At 35.3% G+C, this 11,080-nt stretch overlaps 1 protein-coding gene across 4 annotated transcripts; it reads right to left on the bottom strand.

Moving 5' to 3' along the window:
* Positions 1 to 715: 715 nt before the first annotated feature.
* Positions 716 to 9,605, bottom strand: LOC107011159 (GDSL esterase/lipase At1g29670-like). Of its 4 annotated transcripts, none has more exons than XM_015210537.2 (5): positions 8,799 to 9,605; positions 8,346 to 8,590; positions 1,505 to 1,589; positions 1,021 to 1,145; positions 716 to 925 (listed from the first exon to the last, which is right to left on the bottom strand). In XM_015210537.2, the coding sequence occupies exons 1-3, from the start codon at positions 8,931 to 8,933 to the stop codon at positions 1,541 to 1,543; spliced, it is 429 nt and encodes a 142-aa protein (XP_015066023.1). In that variant the 5' UTR covers positions 8,934 to 9,605; the 3' UTR covers positions 716 to 925; positions 1,021 to 1,145; positions 1,505 to 1,540. The 4 variants fall into 4 exon arrangements, with proteins under 4 accessions (XP_015066023.1, XP_027770159.1, XP_027770160.1 ...); XM_027914358.1 differs by having other exon boundaries at positions 1,428 to 1,589; positions 8,799 to 9,604; XM_027914359.1 differs by having other exon boundaries at positions 1,032 to 1,145; positions 1,428 to 1,589; positions 8,799 to 9,604.
* Between the last annotated feature and the right edge of the window lie 1,475 nt (positions 9,606 to 11,080).

Genomic DNA, 11,080 nt, shown 5'->3' with positions numbered 1-11,080 from the left:
ATTAACTAATAAAAAAAGTTTTGACCTACTTTGACTTAGGAAATTAACTAATAAAAAAAAATTGACCTACTTAACTTACGAAATTAACTAAAAAAAAAATTTGACCTACTTAACTTACGAAATTAACTAAAAAAAAGTTTTGACCTACTTGATTTAGGATATTAATTTTTTTAAAAAAAATTGACCTACTTGACTTACGAAATTAAGTCAATAATTTCTTTATTAAAAGTTCAAGGACTTACTAAATATTTGTTTCCTTTGTCCATTTTTAGATTATTCATCATCCTAAAAATAAATATCATGTTTGACATACTAAGAGCTAATATGTCATTGTCTTTCTTTTAGAATTCCCAAACTAAAAAAAATAGTAAAAATAGATGTGACTCTAGAATTCTCGAACTACATTAATAGTAGGCATAGTCATCTATTTTGTTCTGAACACTAAATATTATTTATTTTTCATATATTTTTTAAAATATTATATTTATCATAGTAATGTTATCATTTTATTGATTACTTTTAATTGAATTTATCATTACAAAATTGATTAAAGATAATTTTTTCTTGCTAACGTCTCATTTGAATAATCAATGCATAACTATTGTCAAGCACTTGTCAAACTTATATTTCGCGTTTATAGATTAATCAAAACTCTAGCAATTTCAACACAAAGATCTCATAAAAAAGTTCTTCATTTGAAGATGGAGACCGAAAAGTACAATATTTTATGATTAAAACAAAACAAAAAAGCACTAAAAATATATATTAAACACTTGTGATTACATCTTATAGTAATTAGATGTCAATTCCACAATAATTAATATTTGTAATCAGCAGCTGCATTTTCATTTCCTAAAATTTGCACAACTTGTCGCACTGTGTTTCTGTAATTATTCACTTGTCCAGGAAAACTAGTCCTTCCTCCCTATAAAAATTTCATAAAAAATATAACAAATTTTAATAAAATCAAAAAATTAAAAAGACATAAGTAATTAAGTAGAATAAAAATGAATGTAGTACCAATTGTCTACCAGTTTCATCTCTAATTCCACCAGCCGCAGAAGCATAATTGACACCTCTCAGGATATCTCTGCCCCTAGTAGATGCATAGGGTGGAATATTACCATTAAACCCCAATTGTTCCGCTGTAAATTGTAACATAATTAATCTCAAAACTTTTTCTAGCAGATAACAGGAGTCTCGGATAATAAGCATCCTCCACCTCCGACTCTAATTTTTATCAATAGGATCACCTTTGATAATAGGGACAAAGGTGCTTGGTGAATTCAAACATATATATGAAATTTCTAATTACCAATACTTAGATGAATTTGTTATATATCATAAAAGGAGCAAGCGATATTAGTGTACAAATTTAAGAAAAATAGATATGATTTGAATTTAATCTTATAATAGTACTAACATACTTGCTTACGCATTTGGATACTTATAATAGATATAGCTTGCTGTTGAATAGTTGAATTGCATTATTTGTTGAACTCACACATCTACTTGTAGCTCTGCTGGAATGCTGCTGGCCCTAGTCCAAATAAGGCAACTTTCCTTGCTCCATCTTCTTCATATAAAGTCTAGTAATATGATAACAATCAGATTTTTTTTGTGAGAAATGGTGAACTTCATGCATGATTCCAAAATTTTCGCAAGAAAAAATTTAAATTTATGTTACGAATATAATGAGGCACAGAAAGACCAGTTCTGCTTTAATTTTAACAAAAATTCTCTCTGGAAGCCGAACATTAATACTGCCTAATTTCACCGGACGGTGTTATGGCCTCTGCCAACAATGGCTAGCCACCCCTTCCTGGTGGAGAGCCTCCTCCAATGCTATACAATCCTTACAACATTCATATTTAAAATCCTTAACCTGTGAAGTCGCAAAACCTTCTAACCCTATCCCCATTAGAGACCTAATATATGTTCACGGAGAACCTACACTGTTATGGGAAGAAAATATGGATAATATGATCATTCAAGAAGATTTACAATATGCAGTGATAGGAAAGTTTGCTTATGGTTGGCCGGAGTTGGAGGAAATTCGTAGAATTTTGCCTATTCAATGTGAGATCAAAGCAGATTGTGAAATAGGTTTCTTGAGGGAAAGGCATGAGCTAATTCGCCTCACTACCTTGGAAGATTATGTGCACCTTATGTCAAAACCTGCTTACTTTCTAAGGGCAAAAGATCGATATTATCAGATGAGAGCATTATATGGAAGCCATGATTAAATCCAGAGGCAGAAACAACCACTGCACTAGCATGGGTGTCTTTTCCTGCATTATCCCCCAATTTTTTTGTGGCAGAATCTCTCTTCACGATGGCAAAGCAGTGGGTAAGCCATTACATGTGGATATGGCTACTAAGAACAAATCTAGATTCTAGACCTAGTTGTGCCAAGGTGAAGGTGGAAGTAGATTTACTTAAGAGAATTGCCCAAACGAATCAATGTTGGAATAAAAAAAGCCAACACTGGAGAAGCAGTTTCAAAGTGAATTATCATAAGATACGACTATATGCAAAAATACTGCAAATCCTGCAAACTCCAAGGGCATAAAGAGACAGAATGTTATGTTCTTCACCCTGAGTTAGAACAAGTAATTGAGGATGAGGAATGCACGGAAGAGATACAACACAACATTCAAAATCATTAGCAAAAAGAATCAAAAACATTATTGAGTGGTAAGGTAGTGGGGCCTCAAAACCAGAATCAAGAAAATAATTATAACAATGAAGCAAAGAAAAAAGAATTCATTAAAGGGAAAGGAAGACACCAGTTAAATCAATCAAGACAGGTATAAAAAATGCAATGAAGGACATGCGAGTGTTCATCCCAAACAAAGGAAGAAGGGATCAAGTAGAAAAGGAAATAGCCACTCAAACTACAAATTCTTTTTGAGGTTTTGAATAAACAAATAGAGGAACCCAAGGAGAAAGATCCAGAGTTTGTACCATCGATATCTTGCAAAGAGTGGATAGAATCATCATTTGGAAAGAACATTCAGAAGGATAGCAAGGAGGTGAAGTTTCTATGGAGGCAATCACCAATAATATAAAACAGATAGCAAGGGCCAAGGGCTGCTGATCTATCTCCAAAACAAGTTAATCTATTAAAGGAAGTAGTACCAATCAGAAAGGATGGAAAGGAGTAAAGGAACAAACAGCTCCTATCAGACCATTATCTCAGAGACTTGCTGCCTTAAAGAAGTTCAATATATATGATGACTAAAATGTTGTTTTGGAATATTAGATCAGTCAAATACTCAACATGCTTTGATAGATTGAGTAATCTTTGTAGAAGAAAACAAGTATTGGCTTATAGGCTTGATGGAACCTTTTCAAGATTCATCAAACATCGAAAACTCCAGAAGGATTCTGGGGCATAACACTTCTCTTGCAAATTGTACAGGAAAGATATGGTTGTTTGCTAGAGAAGAATTGCATGTTGATATTCTAGTGGATTCAACCCAACATCTTACTAGTCAAGTTAATCATTAGAATTGGAGGAAAGAGATCTCGATTATTTAGTTTATGCTGCTTGCAACATTAGCATGAGTAGGGATCTTTGGGCCCTCTTTAGCAGATATTGCTGAACATCATCCACTTCCCTGGCTAGTAGGAGGAGATTTTAATACAATTTTATCTAGAGAAAAAAAGCTGGGGGGTCTACCAGTTTTATATCAAGAAACAGAAGACTTTTCTAATTGTCTCAATGAATGTGATTTCTATGACATGGGTTATAATGGTGGCACCTTCACCTGGTGGAATTGTAGGACAGATAAAGCATGCATTTTCAAAAGGCTGGACAGAGTTTTAAGTAATCAAGAATTAAAGGATGAGTACCCCAACATTCAAGTGAAACATCTCATTAAAAGGGTTCTGATCATTCTCCTTTGGAGGTTCAATGTCCTCAAAGTACTGAAGTGATTCAAAAACCCTTCAAGTTTTTGAACTTCTGGGTTAAACATGATGAATTTTTGGAAGTGGTAAGGAAAAATTCGGTGGCTGATTTTGAAGGGAATTCTTTCCAGATATTGGCATCATAAGCTGAAAAAATTGAAAGGAGCTTTATCTAAATGGAGTAAAAAAACTTATGGAAATATCTTTCAAAAAGTTTACTACTTTGGAAGAGATTATTCAGATTTAAGAGAGGCAGCTTGAATTAAATCCATCTCAGCAGAACAGAGAAAGCCTTCATAAATCCAAGCTGACTTAGCTAGATACTTGCATTTGGAGGAGGAATTTTGGAGATAGAAAGCAGGCATGAAGTGGTTTGAATAAGGGGAAAGAAATTCCAAGTTCTTTCATGCTTATGTGAATGGAAGAAGAAAGAGATTGCAGCTGTACAGGATCCAAAATTCAGACAGAGTATGGGTGGAAGAACAGACAGAGGTGGCCAATGAAGCAGTAAAGTTTTTTCAAAATCAATTCACCGAGGATAGTTTCCCTGAGGACTTTGAACTATTAGAAAACATTCCAAAGTTGATTAATGCAGAACAGAATGAGAACATTAATAGATCACCTGATGAGGCAGAAGTTAAAGCAGCAGTTTTTGATCCAAGTGGAGAAAGTTCTAGTGAACCAGATGGTTTTATGGGTCTTTTTTGTCAATCGGCTTGGGAAATTATTAAGGAGGATATCATAGTGGTGCATGCTTTTATGGGGGGGACAGGAATCATCCAGATCTGTTACTCATACAAAACCTGTTCTGATACCTAAGAAAGATAACATCTAGACCTTCAATAATGTCAGACCCATCAGCCTTAGCAACTTTATTAACAAAGTGATTCCTAGAGTTGTGCATGGAAGAATGATTTTGTTATTGCCCAAGTTGATTTCAGCAAATCAAAACGGTTTCATCAAAGGTAGGAGTATTGTGGAGAATATTCTACTAACTCAAGAGATCGTCAGAGACATAAGGATTAGGACCAAATCTGCTAATTTGGTAGTCAAATTGGATATGACAAAAGCTTACGATAGACTGTCATAATTGTTCCTAACAAAGGTCTTAAGAAAGTTTTGATCCTCAGAATTTTGATTGGCATGATCTACAGATTACTAGCCAACAATTGGTATTTGTTCTTGTGAATGGCCAAGCTCAGGGTTTTTCCAAATCAACAAGGGGACCCTTTGACTCCTACCCTTTTCGTGATTGCTGCTGAAGCCCTTTCCAGGGGACTTAATGCATTGAATAGACATGAGGCGTTTAAGGGTTTTGGCCTCCCTAAATGGAGTACAACTATTAATCATTTAGCTTATGCAGATGACACAATACTTTTTGTATCAGCAGAGAAGAAGTCCACGAAGCTTATGATTAAAGTATGAGTCAGCATCAGGACAAATGATTAATTTGAGTAAGAGTGACTTTTATGTTCATGAAAAAGAATCCAGGAATTGTGGCCATGATAAAAAAAGGTCACTCAAATCAAGCAAGGTACTTTTCCTTTTACTTACTTAGGATGCCCAATTTTGTATGGAAGAAATAAAAATTTTTTTTTTTTCATCAAAAAATAAAATTTGTTTTCATGACCCCAGGTAGAACCATGGATGTTTGAGTTTTCGGCTTTTCGCCATCGGTTACTGGTTGAGCCACTGGAATGGAATGAGATAAGAATCTCTGGAGATCTTTCCTCTCCACTTACTCGTAACAGGATTTTCCTCTGTAGAAGACTTCTTTCGAATGGCATAATTGTCCGACACTACATTCCTCGATCTTCAAAGAAAACTGATTAAAAAGATTGTGAATAGGGTACAGAGTTGGAAAGGAAAACTTTTATCGTATGGAGGGAGAGTTGTGCATATTAATCATCTGTTACAAGGCATGCGCATTCACTTACTTTCAGCTCTTCATCCCCCCTTAGGAGTTATAAGGAAGATTCATGGTATTTCTGCAAAATTCTTTTGGAATAATACTACTGAAAAGAAAAGCAGGCATTAGGTGAAATGGGATACTCTTTGTCTACCAAAGTCTGAAGGGGGGATTGGTTTTAGATCTATTTTTGATGTTTCTAAAGCTTTTTTCTTTGAGCTATGGAGGAATTTGAGAAGTAAGCCTTCTCCGTGGGGTGCTTTTATGATCAATAAATACAGTAAAAAGTATCATCTAGTAATTGCTCATAGCAGGGGTGCTTCTCCAGTCTGGAAGAAATTAATTACAGTAAGGGAACTTATAGAGCACCAAATCTTATGGCAGATTAGAATGGGAGATGCAAGTTTTTGGTTTGACAACTGGACTTCTTTGTGTGTTCTATATCATATTATACCAGAAGCAAAGGAAGAGAAGATTGAAGTTAATAATTTTGCAGATGATGAGGGATGGAATATATAAAAATTGAGAGATAATATTACTGAAGACATTGTCCAGCACATTCTGAGAACCATTCCAGCACCAAAGACTACAAATAGTTTGGATAAACCAATATGGATGCTTGAGCACAGTGGAAGATTCACATTAAGGAGTGCATGGGAGTACATTAGACAAAAGAAGGAGAAAGAAGACATTTTTGAATTCATGTGGGAAAAAAGCTTCCTTTTAGAAAGTCTTTTTTCCTATGGAGAGCTTGGAAATTTAGGGGTCCAGTGGATGATGTCTTACAACACATCAGAGTCAATATAGCTTCAAAATGTTGGTGTTGCACTAGGCCTAAAACTGAGACTATGTCTCATCTCCTTCTAACCTCCTCCATAGCTACTAAGCTATGGAGGTTGTTTGCTAATTTTGCAGGGATTCGAATAGAGGACTTACAACTTTCACAAGTTTGCAATAAATGGTGGACATCAGATTGCTGTTCAAAATTAAAGCCACTATTGAGAGTTGTCCCAGCTATTGTGATATGGAACCTCTGGAAAAGGAGAAATAGGTTGAAGCATGGAAAGAGTTCTTCTTACAACAGTCTGATTTCTAAAGTAAATTCAGATTTATGGAGACATGGGAGAATCACCTATGCTGGACTACAGATTCCTCCAACTTGGCCTAATATCATAGATTTTCTGGAAAAGCACACTCCAAGGGTTCATTATATTGCAGTCAGCTGGAAACCTCCAAAAGGATGTCTAGTGAAATGCAACGCAGGTGGTGCATCAAAGGGAAATCTTGGAAGAAGCACTTATGGTTTCTGCTTAAGAGAATGTACAGGAGACTTAGTCTATGCTCAAGGTGAAGAGATTCAGGAAAGTACGAACTTAGAGGCAGAAGCTATAGCTATAAGGGAGGCAATCACTCATTGTATTACTGTTGGGATGAACCAAGTCTGTTTGGAAACAGATTCTTTAATCTTAATAAAGATCCTTACTAAAGTTTGGGTGATCCCCTGGAACACTTCAGTCATTATTGGAGACATAAAGGATGCATCTCAATTGTGTCGTATTCAAATTAGACACACTTACAGAGAATGGAAATATGCTTGCAGATTATTTAGCAAACATGGCTTTTGACACTACTGGCAGGTACGAGATTCATAATTTTTCAGATCTACCAAGTCAAGCGAAGAGGATTCTTAATTTAGACAAACAAGAAGTTACTAATCTTCGCATCAGGACCAAAAAGATTAAGCCTTATATCATGTGTGGGGAAGAAGAAGCAGTGTTTATTTCATGATTCAGGTCACATATTTACAAGCTCTGCACATATTTAACAAATTTGAAAAAAGCTCAAAAAATCAATCCTCTGTCAACACATGAGGACAGAATCACGGAGTCACAAATTAGAAAAAGAGGAAGAGTTATTCATCAAGTAACACACAGCAATAGAAGATTGGAGACATCATGCTCAAACACCATCGAAGGATACGGATTACCCAGTCGCAGAAACATCCCTACCAAAATTATAGTTCTTCTTCTTGGGATTTGTAAAAAGAAATTCGAGAAGCCAAGAAATGAAGAAAAGCAGTTAAAGGATATGTATGAACACAATCTTCAATAGGATGAACTCACCAGCCTCATGGCGGAATGGAATTTCAGTGTTCACATTGAAGAACAAACACAATATAAGCTCGAGCGAGAGACAATAGTGGGTAGGATCAATGACTCGGGCATCAGCCAAAGGAAAATATCAGCTCAGCTAGCAAAGATCAGACTTGGAATGACTGCAGATGCATACAGAACCCTTGGTATCATCTGCCAAATGTTTTGTTCACTATATTCAGATGTTTCAGAGTGTATTATTTTGGTTCAATTTTGTCTCCTTTTTCTATTAGGCTGGCCACTTCTGGGCTGGTCCTTTTGTTATTTTTATTATATCTTGTTGAACTTATCTTCATGATATAAAATGGCTCTTTTAGGCCACAAAAAAAAAGGAGGCACTGAAAGGAAATAAATAAATTCTAACGTACCTTAGATGTCGTGAATATTGATCAATCAAGGCAGTTGCATACTGGCTTGGTGCATATAACCGACTTGAGGGATATATTTCAGGCAACAAGTCATTGTTGATGTAATCATTGCTCCCTAATGCAACTATGAATAGGCACTTATTCAAGTGCTTTTCAGCTGAAGTTGTATTTCCCACTAAATTAGATATACGAGAAACTGTTGATTGATGATTCTCCAACTGCCTACCCAAGTAAATGCGATCACCCTGGAAACTAAAATAATTAGAAAAGATCTTCTATGAGTAAATAAGTTTACTTTAGTAACATATCCCTATAATTAAAGTTTTCTCAAGGGATGTGACAAGTAACCAGGGGCCAATAGTAATATGAATTCCATGGAGGGAGTCTAGACATTTTTGCGTTGGAAGCTTGGAAGGTAGCCATGTACATATATATGTAGTTAACTACACTTACAAGATGACTTCCGCTGTTATAGCAAATTCCAGCTGAACCAGATGCATAATTTACACCATCCAAGATCTCACTACCTTCTGTCTTTGCAAAAGGGGGAATGTAGAGATCAAATCCCAGGAGTTCAGCTGCAAACATGGAGAAAAATCAAGTCAATCCAGAAAATCTAGGTCATTAGGTAAGTTTGCCCAAGATCGACTAGCTTTATATGGAGAGACAACATTCTCCTCATTCACAATGTGTGAGACATCAATGGTAACCTCACTGAACATCGATCTGGTATCTGAACAATATAACATGTGACTCAAATGTACGATAACAAAGATATATATATTTGGCTCTGATGTATATACACCGTGTTAAGTTAATAAACCTTAGATTTAACTCAACTCAAAAGCTCACTATGGAATGAGGAATACATGTTCAAGATCATATAATTAATTACGAATCATTGTCCATTCCCTCAAGTACAAATGTGGAACACTTAACAAACGAATATACTCCATATGTATTTCTCTTCAAACATTAAGTATAGATCAATCTAGTAAAGAAACACTAATTAGAGAAATCCATATATAGAAATGAGATTAAGTTTCACAACAAACTAATTAACTAGTTAAGACTTAAGACCTAGGACGTCAGCCATGTTACGGCCGTAGGTGAAACAGCCGGTCGGACGATCATCCGGGAAGTCCACCCCATAAAGTACGTAATTAGCCTTTGCCGTTGTGTTAAGATCATTGTTATATTCCATTGACAAATACGACTCTCCAAATACGAAGTAACATGATACTTGTGGTGCACCTTCAACAAATGTTTTTAAGTTCAACACTAGAAAAAAATATTGTGGCAAATATCTTGGCACNTATATATATATATATATATATGGAGTGTGTGATGGCGATGGAAGAATTTTTGTAAGTGATAGACTATATGGGAAGTGAAACGAAACTATATACAGAAACAAACAAGGAGTAAAATATAAGTTGCTAAAAGTTACTCAAAGAAGATGCCAATCACACACACACACACACCCAAAAAAAAAAGAGCCAATTATTATAAATGTCATAGACTTATTATTTTCAAAGCTATATTAAAAAAACAAATCATTTGTCTCATCATATAGAAAATTTTCAAACAAAAAGAGGAAAATAGTGGGAGGGGGTGGGGGTGGGGGTGGAGGAATGAATTATTAAAAGAGTTGACATGGATTATATGGATATGCCAACACACGCAGACAAATAGAATTTATTTGATTCTTTTTGGATGGTATCGATATCGATATAATACAAAATCATAGATCAAAGCCATGTGTTTGGGATGTTTCCTTATTATAAATTAAGGATTATATAGCAAATATTTTATAGAAGGAGAAAGAAATCTTGATTTAGGCACATGGGTGGCAGCCTGTACAGTGTACCCACTACACCAAAAATAATCTTTAGAGGCAATAGCTTGATTGCCGTTAAATATGTATTTTTAGCGGCAATATAATTAACATTCTAAGCCAGTTGGAAGACTTCACAGTACACCAAGATTGTGCTGGTTGTTCTTTTCATTACTACCCTACAATAACAAATGGAATAGTAGTATGTGATTAAAACTTCCCGATGACTCGCGAGCAATGAGAACAATAACAGAATCATATGAAAGCCATCTGAAACAAAACATGTAAGGGTCCTAGTTGTTTTCTATCTGTGCCTGGACAACCTTCATTTCTTGGTCCTGTAATGACAAAGGTAACTTATTGAGATCAATGATGACAAGTATCATTGAATCCACAGACTCATTTTTACCTCTTTTTCATACTTCATGAAGAGGTTCTTGAAATATTACCCCATCTATCTTCCAACAAAAAGGATCTTCAGCCACATGCTCTTCCAGCGGATATGAAAATTTTAGTGATATCTAGTCAGATTGCCGAGTATAGACAAGCCTTGTATGTGAAAAGAGAACAAAATGCTTAGTACTAGCATATCAGAATTTCAGTGCCATTATATATGCACACGCACACACAAATGCTTAGTACTTGCATATGAGAAATTCAAGTTTAGCAGCATGTCTCAAGATAGACAGCACAAAGCATGTATATGCAGCATACATAGTAAGAAAAAAATAAAAAGAAGACTTTAACCTCTGCACTTTGGAATTCTAAACAGGCACAGAAACAAGCCCATGCCCTTTCTTTAGGGACCCCCTTTGTCAACACTCAACATACTGGCAATGTCATTCATTTGAACACACAGCAATTCCATCTAATGTCATTGATTTAGCCATAAAAAGGA

This window comes from Solanum pennellii, chromosome 2 (assembly GCF_001406875.1).
Source record: "Solanum pennellii chromosome 2, SPENNV200".
NCBI classification, from domain to species: Eukaryota; Viridiplantae; Streptophyta; class Magnoliopsida; order Solanales; family Solanaceae; genus Solanum; species Solanum pennellii.
The sequence above is the reverse complement of the archived record's forward strand: the minus strand, read 5'-3'. Positions and strand labels throughout refer to the sequence as shown.